Source organism: Hyperolius riggenbachi, chromosome 5 (genome assembly GCF_040937935.1).
Source record: "Hyperolius riggenbachi isolate aHypRig1 chromosome 5, aHypRig1.pri, whole genome shotgun sequence".
NCBI lineage: Eukaryota > Metazoa > Chordata > Amphibia > Anura > Hyperoliidae > Hyperolius > Hyperolius riggenbachi.
Window position 1 is genome coordinate 292185028 of NC_090650.1, and position 22991 is coordinate 292208018.

The following is a 22991-nucleotide window of genomic DNA, read 5'->3' on the forward strand; positions in this document are numbered from 1 at the left end:
TCAAGTAGCCTTATATACAAAAGCCCTTCATTCAACCATTCAACATTTATTGTAAAAGAAAATGTGAATGTACATATTGAAAACATATAAAACGCCTGGTAAGATAAAACATCTGGAAGGTTACAAACACTTAAAAATACAATAAAATTGACTGAAAACCCCAGCACAAATGTCATTCAAGCAGTGACGTTACGTATGAGCTGGCCACTGTCACTTGCAGACTCTATGTAGGCGAGAGGCACTCCCATAGCTGATATTGATACTGCTTGCTCACAGAGCATGAGCCACATACAGAAATATGCTTTCTGCTTTCTTCTCACCACACTATGCAACAGTTCAACAGTTCATTAAGCTGTACAAAAGATGGTTCGCTCTTTTAAGCTGGCAATAAAATACTTTATCTTTATAGATGGGAAATAAAAGGCAATCACTATTGAATAAGAGAAACATGACTACATTAACTATTATTTCTCATGTCACAAAAATGCTCTGGGTTATTCTTTTTAAAAGAATAACCTGTTCTTTTTGGGACTCGTACGGCACTCCTTTGTCCCTTGTAAGTCTCTCAAATGTCTTATTTAAAAGGAATATATAGTAGTCCCAGAAGACATTTTCCCATTTCTATTCTCTTCAACTCCTGTGAGCCCTTGTTCAGTGTGATAAGGCAATCTCCTTGGGGATCTGAGCTGTGTAGTTTCGTAGCACGAGTGACAAGGACTCGACTTGAATAACTGCTGTGCGCAGGTTGTAATTATGTCAGCTGGAGTGTTGAACAAGGGGGCTGATTAATGTGAGCCCCAGCCCAGGCACAGTCCCTATCAAAACCTTCATGCAGGCCAGCAGTGGGGATGGGTTAAAGCAGAAAGACAAAAAATGGTGTACGGTCCATGATAGATGAATTGCTCCAACAGTCTTCAGGCAGATGTTCCAGGACAGTATAATATACAATTACTCTGCCTTATCACCTTCCCAGGGACAATAAAGCTTCCTCCTACTATAGCTCATGGAAGTGAAGGCAAAATTAGTTTTACTTTTACAACACCAACTCACTCATCATGTTACATTGATTGTGCTTTTACAGCCAAAGCAACATATTCATTTTTACATTATAAAACAGACTTGATAATTTGTGTTTGGATATTTAATAGCGTGAGGCTATGATTTTTATATGATTAGTATAATAACGCAGGACATAAGATAAACGTAGCTGATAGCATGATATACTCTAACCTAGGGCTGTTTTTAGACTCATCAGGATATAGTTTTCACTTATGCCATAACAAGGATTGCCTGGATGTGCAGCATGCCTATTACAGAATGTGAAATAACCATACAGAGCTCAATAACCATTATGCCACTTGTATGCCAGAATCAGAAACTGATCAGAAAATAATCTCTCTAAAGACCACAGGAAATAGTGGATATGTGCAAATACACACAAGTGTATCATCAGTGCCTGCTTCTCTTATGACAAGGCTGTGCAGCTACAGGCTCAGCTTGATGACATCACTGCTTATCAGCTGCATCTGATAAAATAAAATATAAATCACACTCACTGGGCATGATATAATAAAGGACAACTGAAGAAAGAGGGATATGGTCCCTGCCATGTTTATTTCCTTTTAAACAACACCAGTTGCCTGGCCGCCCTGCTGTTCTATTTAGCTGCAGTAGTATCTCAATCACACCAGCAATAAGCATGCAGCTACTCTTTTCAGATCTGACAGTAAGGTCAGAAACACCTGATCTGCTGCATGCTTGTCCATGGTCTGTGGCTAAAAGTATTCGAGGTAGGGGATCAGCTGGATAGCCTGGCAACTGGTATGGATTAAAGGGAAATAAATATGGCAGCCTCCATATTCCTCTTGCTTCAGTTGTCTTTTTGAGGTATTGTTAGTGACCCCAGAGAACTCCGATGGGGATGGTATATGTGATCCAGCAAATTCAGATGGCATTAAAAAAATGTTTGCTATCATATGGTAAGAGATTGCAACTCTCATCTTGGTCATACTCGAACATAGTGAGAGTTGCTGAAATGTAGGCTAATGAGTGGTATGTGTGATTGTAATTGCACATAAAGATTCAGGGAAATAATTTCTTCTTTCAGGACAATCCAGGACGGCATGGGTTTTAGTAACACAACATTAACACTCAAGGAACATGCATGAAACTATAATTACAACAAAAATAATAATTCTTCAGCAACCCTACTTTGTTCTTATACTGCCAATAGCTGACAACTTATTAAATGCCCAGTTCAGGTTTGAAGGGACATTTATATTGCCGACTGAGGATTCCTAAGAGGTCACTGGAAGTGTATAATTAAATCAGACCCATTGACATAGCCATTGGATATCATGATCTTGTCACATCAGTTGCACATACTCTTCAATCAATCATTTACAATTGGTTACATTGATCGATCAGAGATGATCGATCGGAAGTGGGATTGTGTTGTTAATGGCCAACCACTAGGTTTACCAATGTATTGGACATTCAAAGTAAACAATGATACAGTAATATTTTGTACAATCCATGCCCCCTTTCAAGCTACACTTCTAAGTCATTTTCAAGCATATATAGCCAGAAGCAACTTCACCAGCAATGAATTAATTCGCTCAATGATGAATACTAACAGTTACTCAAAGAAATGAACCCATGGGCCCATATGCAATTCACTTTTTCACTTCAGTTTTCTCCTAGGTGATATTTTTAAACTTGTCAATAAAATGCCCTTTAAACCACCAGCAAGCAAACAAATACTTAAAATCATTTTGATATTAACTTTTCACCTACTTTTTGGTACTTTTTTACTTTTCCATTGCAAAGTGATAAAAAGTTATTATGAATTAAAGATGAAAAATTATCTCCTAGGAGAAAAATCAGGTGAAAAAGTGAATTGCAAAAGGGCCATGGTATTCGTAGTTAAGAGCAAACATTTCACTAGTGTACAATCACAGGTAATAAGGGCATCTGCAAATAAATATCAAAATGGAAAATTAAGCAAAGTATAACATTCAGCCACATACAAAGGTACACATTATAACAGTGGTAATAATCCCAGGAGCAAATACTCCAGGCGGTCAATCCAAAAAAACTAAGCTCAAGCTTAGTCCACTTTGGTACCATCACGTTTAGGTTGCAATAGAAGGTAAGAGCAGTACAAATACAAATAGTATGAGTATGAATACTTCTGTCATGAGTCAGTGTGACATACTGTATTTCCATGTGAAGGTTCACAAATTAAAGCATAGGTACTCTGTCAATCAGGAACAGAGTGAGTTGCCAGTTTGGCAGTACTGCATTCAAGATGGGCCCATATTGACTTGCTCCATGACCTTAATGTGGTAGTGAAGGGGTTGCAGATTTTTTTAAGAAACATAGTGTTATTTGGACTCACTGCTGGCGATAATGGACATCTTAACAATGGATGGAATGTGAGTGCAACGGTTAAGTTTAGGCATGGGGAGGAAGGGTTAAGGTTAGCCGTGAGAGGGGGGTTTGCGGCAGCGGAGGCAGTTAAGGTTAGGCGTTGGGAGGAAGGTTAGCCATGGTTGCGGGAGTTGCAGAAGCAGAGAAAGTTAAGATTAGACATGGGGGAGGAATGGTTAGGTAAGGTGGGTTGGGGTGACGTGGACAGTTATGGTTAGGTATGGACTAAGAAAGGTCAACCATAGGGGGTTAAGATTAGGCATGGTATAGGAAGGGTTAAGGTTAGCCAAAGTGCGTGGAGGGTTAAGGTTAGGCATCAGTAGTGGGAAAGTTCTTTGTGAGAATAAGCTTAGATTTAGCTATAGTAAAATATTGGTATTTAATACCAACATTTGTTTTATCATATTTACACCTTAGTAGTAAAATATCATTACATTTACCAATATTTTACTATCGGATTACTGGGCGCCCAAATTTCCGGGCGGACTTTTTTGACGTACACCAAGAACAAGGTTCGTGTCCACAAGCAGCTGGTATCTAAAGTCTCTTCTCCTAAAAACTTTTTTTTTAAATTAATGTTACTGAATAGAGCAAACATTGCACTCTAAGGCCACATACAGACATCAGACCATAGTCTTTGGAAAATTAAAGATCACAGACCAATCTTACCACCCTTCCTGTAGTATAAGAGCCATACTCTACACAGTCTTTTCTATGGAGCTGAACTCCCCATCAGACAGAAATCTTTGCAAGATGCTGCACACACAGATGCTGTACAGACACAAAAGATCAGTATCTGCAAAAGATCTGTTCCTGCCAAAAATCCATTCCTGCAAATTGCAATGATAGTCTATGAGATCTGCAGATCATCATACACACATGATTTAACTGACATTCATCTGCAGATCAGATCCACCAGGATGGATTTTCAGATCTGCAGATCTGCAGATGACTATCAGTTAAATCATGTGTGTATGATGATCTGCAGATCTCATAGACTATCATTGCAATTTGCAGGAATGGATTTTTGGCAGGAACAGATCTTTTGCAGATACTGATCTTTTGTGTCTGTACAGCATCTGTGTGTGCAGCATCTTGCAAAGATTTCTGTCTGATGGGGAGTTCAGCTCCATAGAAAAGACTGTGTAGAGTATGGCTCTTATATTACAGGAAGGGTGGTAAGATTGGTCTGTGATCTTTCATTTTCCAAAGACTATGGTCTGATGTCTGTATGTGGCCTAAGACTGGCAAACCTGACTGGGAATCTGCATTAAAACATGCAAGAATAACATTTCTCTCTTTAGTGGATCAGTCCATTGGGCTCAAAGAAAACAAGAGAAATGTCTAATAAGATGATATTTTGAAAGTTATCAGAGAAGTGCAATATTTAAATGACCTGCAATTGTCGTCAATTATATCATTATGCAGCTAAAGAGAAATGAGTAAATATAATTAATTTCTGAAAATACATAGCCAGTTACAACAGCATAACTAGAAATTATCCAATCAGCTTTGCCACTGGAATTCAGCTTATTAAATTCTGCTATTCCCAATCAAGCGCCAGCCATGTTCTCAAGAGGCTTGATCAGTGAGTTGAATTGAGATGAGCACTTCAGTCTTTCATTACCGCATGTGTTATACATTTTCTTACAGCATCGCTGACAGACAGGGTTCTGGAGTTGCGGAGGAGAAATGACAGATGGAAAAGAACAGGTGAAATAAGTTCATGACATTGTTCAAATAAAACAGGGAAAAATGAATGAAATGAGCTGAAACTGAGCTAAGAAAAAAAAATTGAAAAGAAGGCATCACACAAAAAGCATTCTTTACATTGTGAGATGCTTCCCTGAAGTAACTCAATAAAACTTTAAAAGTATATAAAGGAGAAAAATAGTAAAATACAACACTCACATATAGCATGTATTTATTCTATATAAAAAAAACATATAGTTCTGTCTTGGTTGATATTTTTAATAATATATCATCAATTGTTAGAATAGAAAATTCAGAAAGGTCAGATCCAAATGTTCTCAGTCTGTAAAATCAGAAGAGAGCAGCAGAGCTTGGTTAAACCAATAATTTTATTTCTATTTACAAAGGAGAGAGGAGAAAGGAGTGGACATAAGACACTGCATATATCTGCTTAGTGCACAGATCAGCTGAATAACAAATATTCCAAGTATACAAATGTTTTCATTAAGGCTAGGTGCACACACTGCTGGATTGGCAAAGTGCATGGTCACAATGGATCCAATGTACATTTTTAACAGATCCACTGTGTCATTCTAGTCAGCGGACAGCAAGGGAGACCTGATGACAACTTCCTACTATTTAGTATTGGGAGTTGTTTGAGCATGGATTTTTTCCCTTTGTTTCTACAGTGCCCAGGTAGAACAGCCATGTGTGCAGCCTTTTTGTACACTTTGTTTTTATTTTTTTCAATCTACCATCAACATGGATTTCTGCAGACTTTTGTTTATAAATGGTTTTACTGATCAAATGCACTTCAAACTTTGCAATAGAATAGCAAAGACAAAATGTTGTTCTCCATAAAATTCAGGAATTCTACAGACTTTTGTTGTGTCCATTGGCATAAGTCACACAAGATGGGACTTTGCATTCCGCTTCTTCAATCAAGACAATAGATACACTGATAACAGACATGTCTGAACGGATCCTATAAATTACATAGAATCCATTGTTGTGTCCATTTATACAATTGTCTTCCCTTCGCAAAATAGTCAATTTTTAGGTCTATGGTGACCCTAGCCTAAGGGATAGTCAATAAACTTTGTTCAGTTCACAACTTTTTTAAAATGTCACAAGCACAGCAGCAATGTTTAGAGGTCCTTTGGCAGAGCATGACGTTTTGGGCTCCTCACAGCTAAGGAGGCCAGAGTGCGATCCTCAACAAGGTTTCAAAAGTGGCCACAGATGTTTGTATAACGCCACCTCAACATTGGCTTTGTTTTACAGGTCTCTGTGAATTAAGGCCAATAACCTAAGTATCATAAATGGCTGTAAGTCTAGCAAAGTGCTTTTTATGCAAAGATAAATAGATGTTGCAACATGCAAGATAGGCCTACAAAGGCTGTTGAACGGTTCCACACAAATAAGTTTCTAGGGATAAAAAATCGAAAGTCTTCCTACACAAGAACATATAATTAAGATGCACATTTTTCTATGCAGTTACAGGTAAATATTCATTAATTCGGCCAGTACAGGTCAGTAAATACTCAATTACAAACCATGTTTAATATTATTTGAAATGCGTGAAAAGGAAAACGTTAGAATTTTTTCTCCAGTTCAGTCAACAAACTACACATTCAACAAAGAAATATAAAATATATCTGATTGGTCTAGAAGGAGAAGGCCAGTATAATATTTGATGTTTTCCTTTAAGAAAACAATTCACTTTAATCGTGGCACAAGACTCGGCAAAGCTTTATTTAGGTTTGCTGAAAAGAAGAGATTCTCTAGAGCTTGTGATTCAGCCAATCAGGATGTGATGGTATCACTTAGGTCTTCTCTGAACAGTAATAAATGATATGGCAGCTGATCATGATTTTTAATGTGCAGGATATTTATGATTGCAGTCAAGTGTACGGAAAAAGGCTACAGGCAGTTGTAAAGTAAGCCAACATACTTTATATACATATCCTGAATCGATGAAATGTCATAAATATTTATATGTAAATTGAATACTTTTTTTTTTATATGCCAACATGAACACACAAACCTGAAGCATGGCTAATATAAAAGACCAACACGATGTGGTTTGTTAACCAAGCATTTATTTTCTACTAGGAAATTTGCCCAACATTACTACTATTTACATTAACATTTGTCAGTTTGTAGACATAAAAAGCACCATTAAGTCAGGTCTGCAGCTGTGCAAAGGTACTATCCACTCCAATAATAATAACAACAATAATGATAATAATAACAAATGCATTGCAATTATACACAATAAAGTAGTTGTTCTGAAAACTGATACAAGTTGATTACTGATTTCATTATTCAAGCCTCTTCAAACTCACAGATAAAATCCTTTAATCCCTTCTCCAGTAAAGCTAAGTACATAGCCAAAGGGTGGATGTTAATTTGGGTGCCAGATGATCAGAGATGTCCCGAACCTCCGATATTCGGTTCGCGAACTTTCGGTTTGCCGCAATAGACTTCAATGGGCAGCCGAACTTTGAAAACTAGAAACACTTATGCTGGCCAGAAAAGTGATGGAAAAGATGTTTCAAGGGGTCAAACATCTGACATATTTAGTGACCAAAAATAACAATACAGGAGGACTTTCAAGGCCCTGCTGTATATGAGATGAATCAACTTTAAATCCTTTAACGAGAATCTGTTATGGAGGGCAAGTCTGCCATCCATTCAAGTGAAAGGTATGCACTGACTGCCAGGTATAATACAATGTGCAGTCAAAGATGCAGTGAAAGGTATGCAGTGACTGCAAACAGCTGTTTGTGTAGTGACGGCCGTGCTGGACTGGTGCGCACCATGACGAGAGTGCAGGTTATGGTGGCTTTCCAGCAGCCTTAAAAATTCAGGAATCCACCTGGAGTCCTGGGCCCTGTTGGTGGTGGCGGAGAAGGCAGTCAACCGGCCTGCGGGCAGAAATGCTGTGTGGGGAGTGACCTAGTCTTGGGGCAGGCAGTCACACAGCGTGCAGGCAGAGATGCTGTGTGTGGGGACTGACTTAGTCTTTGGGCAGGCCTGAGCGTGCTTTGCAGACCAGGCATCCGTGGTCAGATGGACCCTTGACCCAACGCAGTGTGCCAGAGATGTCACCACTTGTCTTTCAACATCACGGTACAGTTTAGGTATCGCCTTTTTTGAGAAAAAATTGCGGCCTGGTATCTTCCACTGCGGTGTGTGGCTTTGCTTTGGTGTGCTGCTTTTCCTCCGGTGGTCATCCCATTGCAGTTTGTGCTTTGTAATCATGTGCCTTCATAAGGTAGTTGTCCCTATGCGGGTCTTGGTCTTTCCACGGCTCAATATTCGGTGGCAGAGAGTACAGATGGCATTGCTCTCATCTGAGGTAGACACACAAATAAAATGTCCACATCGCTGAGCCCTGGGGTTATGGCAATTTGGTGGTGGCGGCCGACTGAGTGTTAAGTGGGGTGCCAGAATCAGAGCAGGAGGAGGAAGATATGTCACGCTTCTGTGCGGAAGCTGAGAAAGATGAGGTGTTCTGTGTTAAATATTCAACTATGTCCTGACAATATTGGGGGTTGATGGCACATGCCTTCTTCTGAACACTGTACTTTGGTCGAGGGCCGCACGAAATCACGACAATGCGACCTCGAACAGACCTGCCAGGTGGCCTGCCTCTGCCTTTTGTTTTGTCCATATTGTGGGATGAAGTGAAAGGTATGCACTGACTTGACTAATACAATGTGCAGTCACACAGATGCAGTTAACAGGTATGCACGGAGTGGTATATCACACTGCGTGCACTCACGTAGGTAGGTGTGTGCACTGAACACAACAGGTAGGTATATGCAGTGATGGGTATTACAAATGTGCACCTGTCACACACACGTACTGTGAACAGGTAGAGTGACTGGTGGTATTAAATATCACACTGCGTGCGCTCACGTGGGTAGGTGGGTGCACTGAACAGGTAGGTATATGCATTGATGGGTATTACAAATGTGCACCTGTCACACACACATACTGTGAACAGGTATAGTGACTGGTGGTATCAAATATCACACTGTGTGTGCTCATCTAGGTAGGTGGGTGCACTGAAGTGAACAGCAGGTAGGTGTATGCAGTGATGGGTATTACAATGTGCACCTGTCACACACAGACAGGTACCGGACAGGCACAGTGACACTGTGGGACACACACACACACACACACACACACACACACACACACACACACACACACACACACACACACACACACACACAAAAAGATCACAAGAACGAGATCAGCTCTCAAAAGAGCTGTTAAGAGGTGCTTTTTTAGCAATAAGAATCAGCAAGGAGCAAGCTTAGAAGCCTACAAGAGCCTAACTAAGCTTTCCCTATAAGTCTCTGTACAGCAGCTCTCCCTTCTCTAATTACTGCAGGCACACGAGTGAGTGAAAAGCCTGACGCTGCCTGCCTTTTATAAGGCGGGGTGGGGCTCCTGGAGGGAGTGTAGCCTGATTGGCTACAATGTGCCTGCTGACTGTGATGTAGAGGGTCAAAGTTGACCCTAATGATGCACTATGGGGGCGAATCGAACTTCCGGAAAAGTTTGCGGTTCTCCACGAACGCAAGCCACCGAAGTTCGACAGGAACCGTTCGTCGGCGAACCATTCAGGCCATCTCTACAGATGATGCCAATTGTAACAATATCTGTAATGTGCAGTTATCAGTATTGCATTATCAACAATGGTGCCCAAAGGAAGGAGATGAGCAGCACCATTGTCGTTCCTGATTGTTGGACATCTTGTTAAAGAGTGCGTTCTACTTCTGGGGTACCCTATGTCATAGGGCCCCATATGTGAGTTATTGCTTCTTTTGTATGGAATTTTTTATGGAATTTTAAAGCATTAAAGAGAGTCTGAAGCCAAAATAAATACTTCTTTTAACTGGCTATTTACGTTAAGCAATATGAGCAGTCCTGAAACGCCACACTCCCGCGGCAGAACAATGTCTTTATACCCTCCAAATCCCCAGGGCAAAAATCAGGGAGCTCTTACTGGTAGAGGCAGAGCTTTGCACTGTAGCTCTGCCTCTACTGGAGTCAATCTCCACCGCCTCTCCCCGCCCCTCTCAGTGTTCTTTCACCGAGAGGGGTGGGGAGAGGCGTAGTTCCGCAGAGATTGACTCCAGTAGAGGCAGAGCTACAGCGCAAAGCTCTGCCTCCCTGGGCAGCAAAATCCACAACCTGGAAAGTAGTAGAATTTTGCCCCGGGATTTGGGAGTTATAAAGCCCTCGTTCTGCTGCGAGAATGCGATGTTTCAGCACTGCTCATATTGCTTATCATAAATAGCCAGTAAAAAGAAGTATTTTTAATGGCTTCAGACTCTCTTTAAACAGTTTGCATTTAGATTGTTTATTTGTTCTCCCTTATTACTATGTCACGCTGCATACGGTGATTGGAGTGTCAATTGGAGGAATAAATATTTAAATATTGATGATTGATGGCCATTGGACTGATGGATGGAGATGTTCTGAGGAGATGTTGTGAATCTCTACTATACCAGATACAGCCTTGTAATGCAGGCCCTGATTGGCTGGTAAGCCTCTGTATCTCTAGGTGATGGTGAATGTTGAAGTTTGGAGTCACCAGGGTGCTATTATAGTGGTTAAAGAACTTTTTTGAAAGCGCTGATTAATTATTGTTACTAATAGCTGGCTCTCGGCTATACTGCATTCAAGCACCAAATATATGACAAAGCAGTTGTTTGGAGACACCTCTGCTGTGAATCTAGCATGTGTGCCACAACCCTCTATTTCACCTCTTCCCCCTGATACAACTGCAAGAAATCCACATTGAGCACCAGTTGAGTCTATTGCTCTACATCCTTTCTCCTCCTCATTGTATGCTACGTGCTTCTCCCTCCAATTCCCTACACAGCAACAGAACGCATGGTTAGTGTACAGCCCAAAGATTTGTCTATACAGAACTCAGTCACTGATTCTCCTCCCCCTTCCTCCATGCATCAGTAAGAGATCCAGACTGTTTGATCATCTTGTGTGACTGCTGGCCCCACCTGTTCCATGCTACTCCGTCGTGTGCCGTACATCATCCTTCCATAGCAGCAGAATGTATCACATTGAACTTAGCCCCCCCCCCCCCCAAACTGCCTAACCAAAAAAGAATTGTAAATGCTACAAAAACATGACAGTATTGTATTAGGAACATAGAAAATATAACAACTTTATTGAGCCCAAAAATTCCATGAGTCAGTTAAAATATCATGAAATTACACATTTGATTCCATTCACACCCATAGACACACTGGCTAACTAATCTTATCTTCTGAAGGGGGGGGGGGAATCTTGGAGCACATTGGTGTCACTTCCATGGGATATTAAACTCCAGTAAATCAGTCCAGTCACATTTAACATTAATCTATTGGTTTTTAACACAGATTACCCACCTAATGTTGTATGAATTCAATTAACACAAGTGCCTGCATGCACTATATTTACATTGCCCGGTAACTTGGGCCCAGCAAAGATAGCACATTTATTCACTCCCAGTGTCCCATACCACCGGTACACTTGGCCATGCCAGTTAATTACTTCTAAACATAACCGCCACAAGTGTAGTGTGCTCCAAGATTTCCTCACTTTAACAAGATTACATTGGCTAGCTGATCTTTCTGTTGGTATATGGGTGTGAGTGGAAGCAAATGTGTGGCTGTGAAGAGAGCTTCTCATGTGTTTTGGTTTTATGGTATTTTAATTGTCTATCATGGTATTTTGTTGTTACATTATCTATAACCCTCAGACTGTACCTTACACATTTTTCTGGAATAACCAATCATTTTTCCTGGTCTGTAGAACACTCTCCTGCTTATGAAATTTCACTGAAGCACCGTCCACCAGCTGAAACTAATGTATACACAGGAAAGCTGTAAATAATGTTAGATGCCTCCTTTTAAAGGACAACTGAAGTGAGAAGGATATGGAGGCTGCCATATTTGTTTCCTTTTAAGAAATACCAGTTGCCTGGCTGTCCTGTTGATCCTCTGCCTCTAATACCTTCAGTCATAGCCCCTGAACAAGCATGCAGCATAGGAGGTGTTTCTGACATTAATGTCAGACCTGACAAGATTAGCTGCATGCTTGTTACTGGTGTTACTCAGACATACTGCAGCCAAATAGACCAGCAGGGCTGCCAGGCAACCGGTATTGTTTAAAAGGAAATAAATATGGCAGCCTCCATGTTCTTCTCACTTCAGTTCCCTTTTAAACACGAGTTTTAGGTGTGCTATCTTCTGACTTTGGTCATTTCTTGGTCAAAACATGCAGGGATATTGGGAAACATGGCAAAGTTCAAAGTGAGAATGACCGCCGTGATATGCTTTAGGCTTTAATATTGGTTTGTTACTGAGATGTTTATCAGCGCTTTGTGAGAATCTTCATGGGTTATGCCAATATTACAATATGAGTGAAGTTAAAGAGAACCCGAGGTGGGATTTAATTATGTTACTGGGGCACAGAAGCTGGTTGTGCACACTAAGACCAGCCTCCGTTGCCCCATGGTGTGCCTCCATGTCCCCCCTGCACGCTGCTATACCCCCGCAGTGCTGGCGACACGCAGCGTGTCGCCAGCACAGTGTTTACCTAAGCGCTGTCTGTCAGCGCCGCTCCCCCGCCTCCTCTGCATCGGCGCTACCCGCCCGTGTCCCTTCCCTCTCGCCGATAGGAGGGAAGTGACGCGGGCGGGTAGGAGGCTGGTCTTAGTGTGCACAACCAGCCTCTGTGCCCCAGTAATATAATTAAATCCCACCTCTGGTTCTCTTTAAGGAGGAGTTAAAGCCCTGTACAATACAACTGTTACTCTACAAGAGGAAAGCATACACAATAAAAAGTAAGCTTAGCAGCTGGAAAAGCTGGAGAGAAAAAGAGAAAATATCAGGTGTGGAGAGAAATATGTTGTGGATCAAAGTTATATGGGAAAATTGTAAAGACATTTTAAGGAAAAGCTTGCTTTCAATTAAAATGGTCATAAATAGAGATAGGTGGTGCACTTTTTTTGTTAATGTATCCCTATTAAAAAGAGCTTTTTCATTTCAATTTGGAGTGCACTAAGAATTTTCAAAAAAGACAAGCGCAGATTGCATCCTTTTGCAGTTATGCCTTACTAGCACTGAGAAAGCAGATGGCATTGCCCGCGATCGCATGCCATTTTCATTTCTGCCTGTTGCACTGCTTATCTTGTCCACTACAGTGAATGAGTCAGCATTGCGTTTTGACCAAGAATGCTTGCAGCAGTGTGATATCGCAACGCACTTCTGCGCAACGCATAAGTGAGAATGTCAGACTGTGCAGATTATATACTTCTGATGTTTATATGTCATGCACACTATAAGCATTGCTGAAATGCACGCAGCAAGGCGTATAGAGTAAACAAGGCCTTGTGGTGACAGTTATCTGTTTGCAGTACTGATTGCTTGTAACCTCAGAACTTGTGACATAAGTAATTGGTTGCACAAAACAGCAGCCAATGCAGCTTATTATTGTAACCTGCACTAATCCACTGACTGGTAGCATACTCTGCAGTTTATTCACAAAGCACCATAGTACTGTAATGCAAGGATTTCCTCAGATTATTTTACACTAGCAATCCTTTACATGGGTAAGTAACAAATTACATGTACAAAGTGCTACCACAGAATGTAATGCCTAATAACTATATAACGAGTGACCAGATAACAAGATCAAAGTCTGTGCCTGCTCATTTATTAACTACCCGATAACCCATTTATTCATTATATGATTGCTTGGTATACATTTTTGACAGTAAAACTTTACACATGTAGAATTCTACTTACGTGAACAATGCATAAATCCATGAGTCAAGGCAAAATGCTGCTTTGTGAAATAAACCATTTGACACTCTCATTTTGCCATTTATTATTAGAAACACTGTAGAATGGATGTATTTCTTTAGCTCAAAAAGGTAATGTAGCTGATATAATTTTTGTCGGTATAACTTGAAATAGGTTGAGCTGATCTGAATGGAATATGGCTCCACCCCCCTCAAAACAAACACAAAAATTATATATACATATATATATATATATATATATATATATATATATATATATATATATATATATATGAAATACTCACTCAATACTTGGGAATTATAGTAAACTTAGTAAGAGGGATTTTTTGGCGTACTTATATGTATGCCGTCAGTGAGCTGGGTGCAGGATGAGCTGAATGATGGCTCACCTTGCTGCCGCTAACATCCCTGGCAGCGTTAAATATCATTCCCCTTCCGAGTCGTAGCAACCCGGAGGGAGAAGTAATTTGGGGTCTGGGGACTGCCGGAACCCCAAATTACCCATGCACTGATGAGGATCAACCAGTCTAAAACAGTCTGTATGCATGTTGGATTATTGTGGCTTTGTACAATTAACCACTTAAGTCTATCTGGACGGATATATCTGTCCAGATAGACTGCGCTGCTGCAGCAGCGCCGGGCATGCGATCGCGCGTGCTCCCGCCGCCTTGTTCCCATTCATCGATCAACATTGTTCCCATTCATCGATCTAAGTCCCCAGCAGAAAAACCGACGACCTCTTATCAAAGGCCACAATCTTGCTGTGAAAATAAAAAGTTTCCCATCATCTTTGTAGTTCCTGGAAGCGAGATCGTTTGCTTCCAGGACTTTTTGACTGTGGCCATCTTGTGGCCAAACAGTAAAACTACACCCACATACATTTTTGTATAATTTATATACATTATATTACACTTTAAAATTAACTGTTTACCTCCCACACCCAAAATTACTGAAATAAAATGTACTGTACATTCCTGCATATAAGACTACTTTTTAACCCTTGAAAATCTTCTGAAAAGTTGGGGGTCGTCTTATACGCCAGGTATCATTGATGCTGGGTGATACCCCCTATCCTGTTACTGTCTCTCAGATCTTACTGCTGAGGGCTGTAGTGAAGCGGCGCAGGCGCATATGTGTGAGATCTGAGAGGCAGAGAGGGAGGTAAATAGGATACAAGGGTGGGCCAAAGGGGTGAAAGAGGCGTATTTTATGGGCACAGCGCGATCTATTCTTTCATACCGCTCTGATAAACAGGTAGACAAGGAGAGCTGACCAATCCACTTAGGGAGAGGGAGAGCTGACCAATCCAACCAGTCAATTGACTATATACTGTTATATACTGGGTACCACATACTGTACAGCACCAGTATATGATTTTTTTTTAATTTGGTGTACGTTGGAAGAGGAGTAATCTTATACGGTGAATATATCACAAACTATATTTTAACTGAAAAAGTTGGGGGGTCGTCTTATACGCCGGAATACACGGTAATAAAAATGAAATAAAAAAATTACAATAAAAAAAAACACCATAAATAGTTACCTAAGTGTCTGAACTTTTTGCATATGCATGTCAAGAGAGTAAATTACAATTTTTTTTTTAATTATAAGCTTGTAAATAGTGATGGGCGCAAATTAAAAAAATGCACCTTTATTTCCAAATAAAATATCGGCGCCATAAATTGTGATGGGACATAATTTAAACGGTGTAATAACCGGGACAAATGAGCAAATAAAATACATGAGTTTTAATTACGGAAGCATGTATTAATTTCAAACCATGTATTAATTTCAAACTAGAATGGCCAAAAACTGAGAAATAATGTTTTTTTTCCCATTTCTTTCTTAATCTTTCTGGTAAAATGCATTTAGAATAAAATAATTCTAAGCAAAATGTACCACCCAAAGAAAACCTAAATGGTGGTGGAAAAAACAAGATATAGATCATTCAGTGTGAAAAGTAGTGATAAAGTTATAGGCGAATGAATGGGAGGTGAAAGTTGCTCGGATGCACCTTTAGTGAAAGAAAGTTGCTCGGATGCATAAGGTGAACAACACTGTAGGCTGAAGTGGTTAATAATCTGTTACATCATGAAATGCCAGCTTTTCTGTAGGTGTGTTTAGATTTCAGGGACAACAAAGGGACAATTTGAATAGTGATGCATTGTGGGAGATGTCATATGCTCATGCCAACCTGAATAATGGCAAATACCTTCTGTTTTAAGAAGGCACACATCTGTTTAGCATAGCGTTTTAGTAAGAATGCTTTTTGGTCCTTTTTAGCCCCTTACAAACTCTTAGGAGTTCTGGTTAACCATGAGCTCGCTGGGCAATCTGCTACTCATATTCTTTGTGAACTAATTATTTTCAGACATGATGAATGCCTGACAGCATGTAGAAGTGAATTTCACAGAAGGCCAGGTGTTCTAAGAAACTGCAATCATAAAAATCTGTGACGCAGGGGTTGTAGATATGTACGCAAAAATACATCTTTATGGTGTAAGATTGCTATGATTTAGAAATGCTAGGTCTATTACCCTTCTAACGACGGTTTCTCATAGTGCCTTCGTGGGTAACCAAGGATAAGCTCCTTATTGGGAGCCACACCATTTCAGAACTAAATACACAGCTTTACACAGTCCATCAGCAGCACAAGAAATAACTGATGTTATAGTCTTGTTTATATAAAATTGCCACCCACTGATATAATTTATAACCAGGACAGTAAGATACATTGGTATGCACTGCTGGAATATGGTTGCTCAGTGGAGTGCATGTTACACTCAGCATGGCACTACTCCAAAATATTTAAGTATGCTAATCTCTCGGGGTCAATTGACAAATCAGGTTTTGAGACTAATAACAAAGCAAGCTAGTCATTAAATAAAATGCAGTCTTTAGGTTTAGTAAATCAGCCCTACAGTGTAAGCAGTAGGGGTAAATAAACTGGCATCAACAGTTCACAAATATACACTGTTTTTATTGGATTTAGTTTAAGACTGAACTCCAATGTAATTATTTTGTGCTCAGAGCTATTATGATCCCACCATCAAGTAGTTCTGCCAGATGCCGCTTTACATAGTTACATAGTTATTTGGGTTGAAAAAAGACCATTGAGTTCAACCAGAAAATAAAGTATACTAGCCTGCACCCTCACATATCCCTGTTAGTAAATTTAAAAACACTGGTCCTGTAAGTATCATTTTTGGCTGCTAAAAGGAATGGTCACATAGCCACACATTTTCCCATCTTTACTTCCGGGCTCTGGGAGAACTCCATAGCTCATACTGTATGACGTCAGGTTAGATGGACATTGTAGGTGACGTGTCACACCTTACTATGGTAGAATGCAAAAGCAGCATGGAGCATGCAATGAGAAGAGGACCAGGAGCCATAAAAGGCATGCTGTATAGGGGTAAGTAGTGATGCCACCATAGGAAAGTACTCCACGAGGGAAGAGGAACAGTGGAAACGGGCACAGTGAGGAAAACTGAGCCAAAAGCAATGATTAGAGTATGGGGTGCCCTAGGAGGTGGTAGTTCGGTGAAAATGGCTGTGCCTGTTATAATTTAAGTAGGCCTCAGTTATTTGGACTAAGTTTTAGGTAAAAGGCTTGTTCGCAGAGTATACCTTTAAATAGAGGTTTTCGTGATGCAGGCAGAAGCATCTCAGTGTCTGCTTGAAGCACATGATACAAGCAGATACTGAGAACCTGTTCCTGAAGGAAGGCCACAGGCCTACACTGCCTCAGACAAATGGACCACGAGAACAATCAACATAAGCCATATTTACAAAATATCACATTCTTGCAACTAGGGCATAATATCTTATGGAATATTAATCGAGTAGGTGGGTATTATGACACCACGAGGGGTCTAAGCCAATAGTCGGGTCTGGGGGATGGCTAAGATGAGGTCACATTTAACTCTTTCCTAGTCAGGAGCGCATTCTGATTCCTACTTTCATGCTCTCTATCTGCTGACTGGAACACCTAATTATTTCTTTTCTTTATGTAATATGGTATAATGCATGCCGTACATAGTTAGTCTAGATGTAACATAGTATAGACAGGTGATCACCTGATTACCGTCACTAGGAAGGTAATCAAGAAGCTGCAATGCAACGGAATGACTAAATAAGAATCTGCTTTGCTAAGATATGATGAACTGTATCTGTATATCTGTTTCCTGAATAAACTACTTGTATATTGAAGAAGCCTGAGAACGGTCTATCTCTTATAATGCTTGCTGTGTGGAGAGTCAAGTTATCTCACAGTCTGTGAGGTGAAACTCTAAGAAGTGTCTGGTGTCGAAGCAAAAAGGTGAATTATAACAGTGCCTTGAGTGGGGAACCTAAACTGGGGTAAATGCCGGTGAAAGTAAATAGTTTAAAAGGAAATGAACTGTTCCTTTTTTTTTATTAAAAAAAATGTATGAGGACCTTTAAGTAGCATTAGAGGCCAAACGTTAAACAACTGTCGTCATACCCAATACAACGGCAGCTGCCATTCTAAAGAGTGTATATATACTGTTACCTGTAATCGCACCAAGGACACATATATGGCTTTTCTCCAGTGTGGACCCGTTTGTGTCGTGTTAAATGGGACTGCGTTGCAGATGCAAAGTTACATTCTTCACATTTAAATGGTTTCTCCCCTGTAAAAGATCACAGAACATTTATTCAATTATTATACTATTATTTAGAATGTATGAAATTAAATGAAATGTTGAAAACTGATCTTTTTCGGTTTTCTTTTACTCTGTAAAATACAATTACAATTTGCGATTCCAATTTTCACTGGATGTTAGCAACACAAGAAGAAAAACGCTGCAAAAAACACTGGACTTTTTTTTAATTGCATCAAACATCAGAATCAGAATGGAATTCAAGATCCCATCAAAATCAGAAATTGGAATCACATGTAGAGTAAAAGAGCCCTTAACACTTATTTTCTTAAGTGTTCTTAAGCTTTATGGAGATGAAGATTTCATTTTTTAGCACGACCTGGCACCTGCTCACAGTGCCAAAACCACTGGTAAATGGTTTACTGACCATGGTATTACTGTGCTCAATTGGCCTGCCAACTCTCCTGACCTGAACCCCATAGAGAATCTGCGGGATATTGTGAAGAGAAAGTTGAGAGACGCAAGACCCAACACTCTGGATGAGCTTAAGGCCGCTATCGAAGCATCCTGGGCCTCCATAACACCTGAGCAGTGCCACAGGCTGATTGCCTCCATGCCACGCCGCATTGAAGCAGTCATTTCTGCAAAAGGATTCCCGACCAAGTATTGAGTGCATAAATGAACATAATTATTTGAAGGTTGACTTTTTTTTGTTTTAAAAACACCTTCTTTTATTGGTCGGATGAAATATGCTAATTTTTTGAGATAGGAATTTTGGGTTTTCATGAGCTGTATGCCAAAATCATCAATATTAAAACAATAAAAGGCTTGAACTACTTCAATTGTGTGTATTTGAATCTAAAATATATGAAAGTCTAATGTTTATCAGTACATTACAGAAAATAATGAACTTTATCACAATATGCTAATTTTTTGAGAAGATCCTGTATGTTTTTTTTTCCCTGGCATAGTATGGCTAATCCTACTGCTTTAACCCTGTGGAACCATGGAAAGCAAAGCATGTTAATTAAAGGGGGCCTGAACTCAGAATGTCCTCTCTGCTCTAAAAGATACGCAACAGCATACGTCCAGGAACCAAAATAGGTTAAAGAACAAAGAAAAGTATGGATCCGCACACAGACTTAACTGTATGGTCCCATCACACACGTTCAATATTCTGACTGTACACAGACAATCGTTTCGGGGCCCTTAGGGTCACCTTTGTAAAGGCTAGGACAGACATATGTACATACTATATCTCTGTCCTAGCCTTGAAAAAGGAGACCCTAAGGGGCCCGAAACAATAGTCGGTGTACTTTCAGAATATTGCATGTGTGTGATGGGACCATAAAGTATTACACTGTTCCTGCATAAGTCTGTGTGCGGATCCATACTTTTCTTTTTGGATTACAATTGCCGGCGATCCTGCACCAGCACCCACTAGCAAAAGGTGTGCAGTTCTTCCTTCCTATTGTATTTTTAAAGAAGCCGCTGACCAGAGATAAGGTGTGGGTGGGAGTAACCAGGCAGCACTTACTTTAACACAGGAGTTCAGCTATGAATAGAAAATTAAAAAAAAAAAAAATCACCAATATAACACATCTGAGAAATTCTTACAAGCACATATTGATATTATATTTGTACACTTCTTGCTGTACTTTTTGCTTTGCTTGGTGGCAATAAAATACACATTAGGTCTATCTACCAAAGTGTAATTCACATGTTGTGAGAAGGAAATCACTTTTTTTGGTTTATGATAATTTGAAAAATAAAGTCTGGCCCTAAACAAGCATGTTTGACTATTTTAACATGGTTTGAGAAGCAGAAGTTTATTTTTGTTGGCTTTCAGCGTTGGAAAGATCTCTTAAAATATTGAAGAACGGGCTATAACTTCAAGCAGCTATTTTATTTCACTATATTAACTGAAGCACTTGTTCAGTGATGGCTTCGCAGATTTGTGATGGTTTCCTCTTTCTCCGCCTCTGAGCTTACTCCTGGACTTTAAATGGGCAGTGCGTAATTAGTATTAATAGGGAACATTATTGAAATAAAGCTGGAAAATCTCTCATCTGTAGCTGATCGTTTTAATATTCTTATTCTCCCTTCCAGCAGCAGTACAGACTTTGCACTGACATGACAATAATCATCTAGTTCATTTTCCATCCTTGATTTAAAATGTGGCTATGAAGAATCTATCACTTACATATATTATTAGGTATCAAATAAATTTGCGGGTTGACTAAATGTACCTTGTTAAAATGAATGCATTTTTCTCTAATGATCTACTTGAAATTACTTCCATTAAAATGTACCTGACAACTTTATCCAACGAAGATGACGTTTTGTGGAACTTTTGTGCCCCTTGCCAAAGTCATGTGTATTTTCCCTAATAAACTGATAATATGCCTTAAAATGTGTGCATAGATTTGAGAATGGCTGCTTGCTATGCATCAATTATGTAAATAGTTATGTAAATAGGCTATCCTGGCCATTTCATTTATTTTCCAGTAAGTGTTGATTTTCAATTGACTGATTTGTTCATCCAATTCTCCCATCTATCAAACAGGCTTGGGCCTAGCGATGGCAAAGTAAAGCTGGCCATACACTGTGAGATCCTCTCACAATGCAACTTGCTGCACAGTGTAAAAGGGTCACTATGATATTTCTCTATTTTGTTCAAGCAGCAATTTCCATGTAAGTGCTGGGGCAATCTTCTCTTTTTATGCTTGCAGCAGCAAGTTTGGCATGGGAAATAAAAACAGGTGACAGACTAAACTGGTCACACACACTATTTAATTATCATTTGATATTTTACTTCAACATTAAGAGCTTAATTATGATTGATATTACAATCGCTGTTCTAATCAATTATTTTATGACCAACTACAAACCAACATTGTGGATCTATGTTTTGATAGATTTTAGATGTGTGACTTGTAATATCAATTGAAAATAAAACTGAGTGATCATTTAATAGTGTATGGCCAGCTGAATGCTACTCATAGATATGCTTCTGTAAAGCAAACAATATGAGTGAGAAACATAGTGAAGGTAGCCATTCATAAAGTTGGTCAGATTCTTTGATAAATAAAGGATATGGTCAAGATGAATTCTTTCTCAGGACTTTCAGCGTGAAGAATTAATATAACTGTGGCCAGTTTTTGTGGTGTATGTCTACTCATTGAGAAGACATCTTTCTCTGATCTAAGCCCTCATTCAATTCACGTTTCCACTAAGTTTTCTCACAGGAGATGTTTTTACACCTAACCAGTAAAATACTTTTCAAGAATTCCGCAAGCAAGAAAAAACTCAAACTTAACATAACTTTTTTTTTAATAAAAACTACTTTTTATTGCGTAGGACCAAATCACACTGGAAAATGGAAAATGTATCCATGTAAAAACTGATCCGTGGAATGGATCAGATTTTAAAGGCATCAGTTTTCCATCCACCACTCTTCATTCCATTAACGCTCGGTCAATGCGGAAAAATGACTGCCAAACCAAACTTGTGGTTCGTGCGGCAGAACGGACAAAACTGATCGATTCAAACGGACGAAAGTGAACTTATCCATTGATTAAAATTGGAATTGTTCGCATCCATTCTTGTCCGTTTCCGCTTCATTCCAGTGCACTAAAACACCTAGTTTTGTAAGCCAATGTGAACCGGACCAGTCAGTTGCCAGTTAGTACAGGAGATTAAAAAAATTCTCCTGAGCGAAAAATCAGGAGTAAAGTTTTTTTGAATAAGGGCTCTGGTGAGAAAATCTCCTCCATGGTGACACAAGCAGCTGCAGTAACCAAATAACATCAGGACTCTGATATGGATTTCTGTTCTGGGTCAGTACCTCGGGAGGTATTAGTGGCAGAAGATTAAAGTGAACCTGAGGTGAGAGTGATATGGAGACTGCCACATTATTTCCTTTTAAACAATAACAGTTGCCCGGCAGTCCAGCTGATCTTTCTGGTTAGTAGGGTCTAAATAGCACACCTGAAACAAGCATGGAGCTAATCTTGTCAGATTTGTCATAGACATCTGATCTGTATGCTTGTTCGGGGTCTATGGCTTAAAGTAATAGAGGCAGAGGATTAGCAGGACAGCCAGGGAATGTGCATTATTTACAAGGAAACAAACATGTCAGCCTCCATATCCCTCTCACCGCGGGTTCCCTTTAAGTCCACGTTCACAGTAGTGCGTTGCAATGCAGTGTAACAGGTGCTTTGTAACGTGGCTTAGCACACTACAATGCACCACTTATACGACATACACAGTGTGGTGGGGGCATAGCTTTATAACAGTTTTCAGCATTGCAATGCACTACATGCAGTGCGTTGCAGCTAAACATTTGCATTAACAGTGCAGTGAAGCATAGTTTTCATTGACTGCAT

At 39.8% G+C, this 22991-nt stretch overlaps 1 protein-coding gene across 1 annotated transcript in view; it reads right to left on the bottom strand.

The window, feature by feature from the left end:
- Nucleotides 1-22991, bottom strand: part of ZNF407 (zinc finger protein 407) — a 716766-nt gene that overhangs the window by 190223 nt on the left and 503552 nt on the right. Inside the window, exon 7 of the mRNA XM_068237071.1 lies at nt 18513-18633. Coding sequence (XP_068093172.1) covers nt 18513-18633 — 121 coding nt within the window. The remainder of the gene's footprint in view (nt 1-18512; nt 18634-22991) is intronic.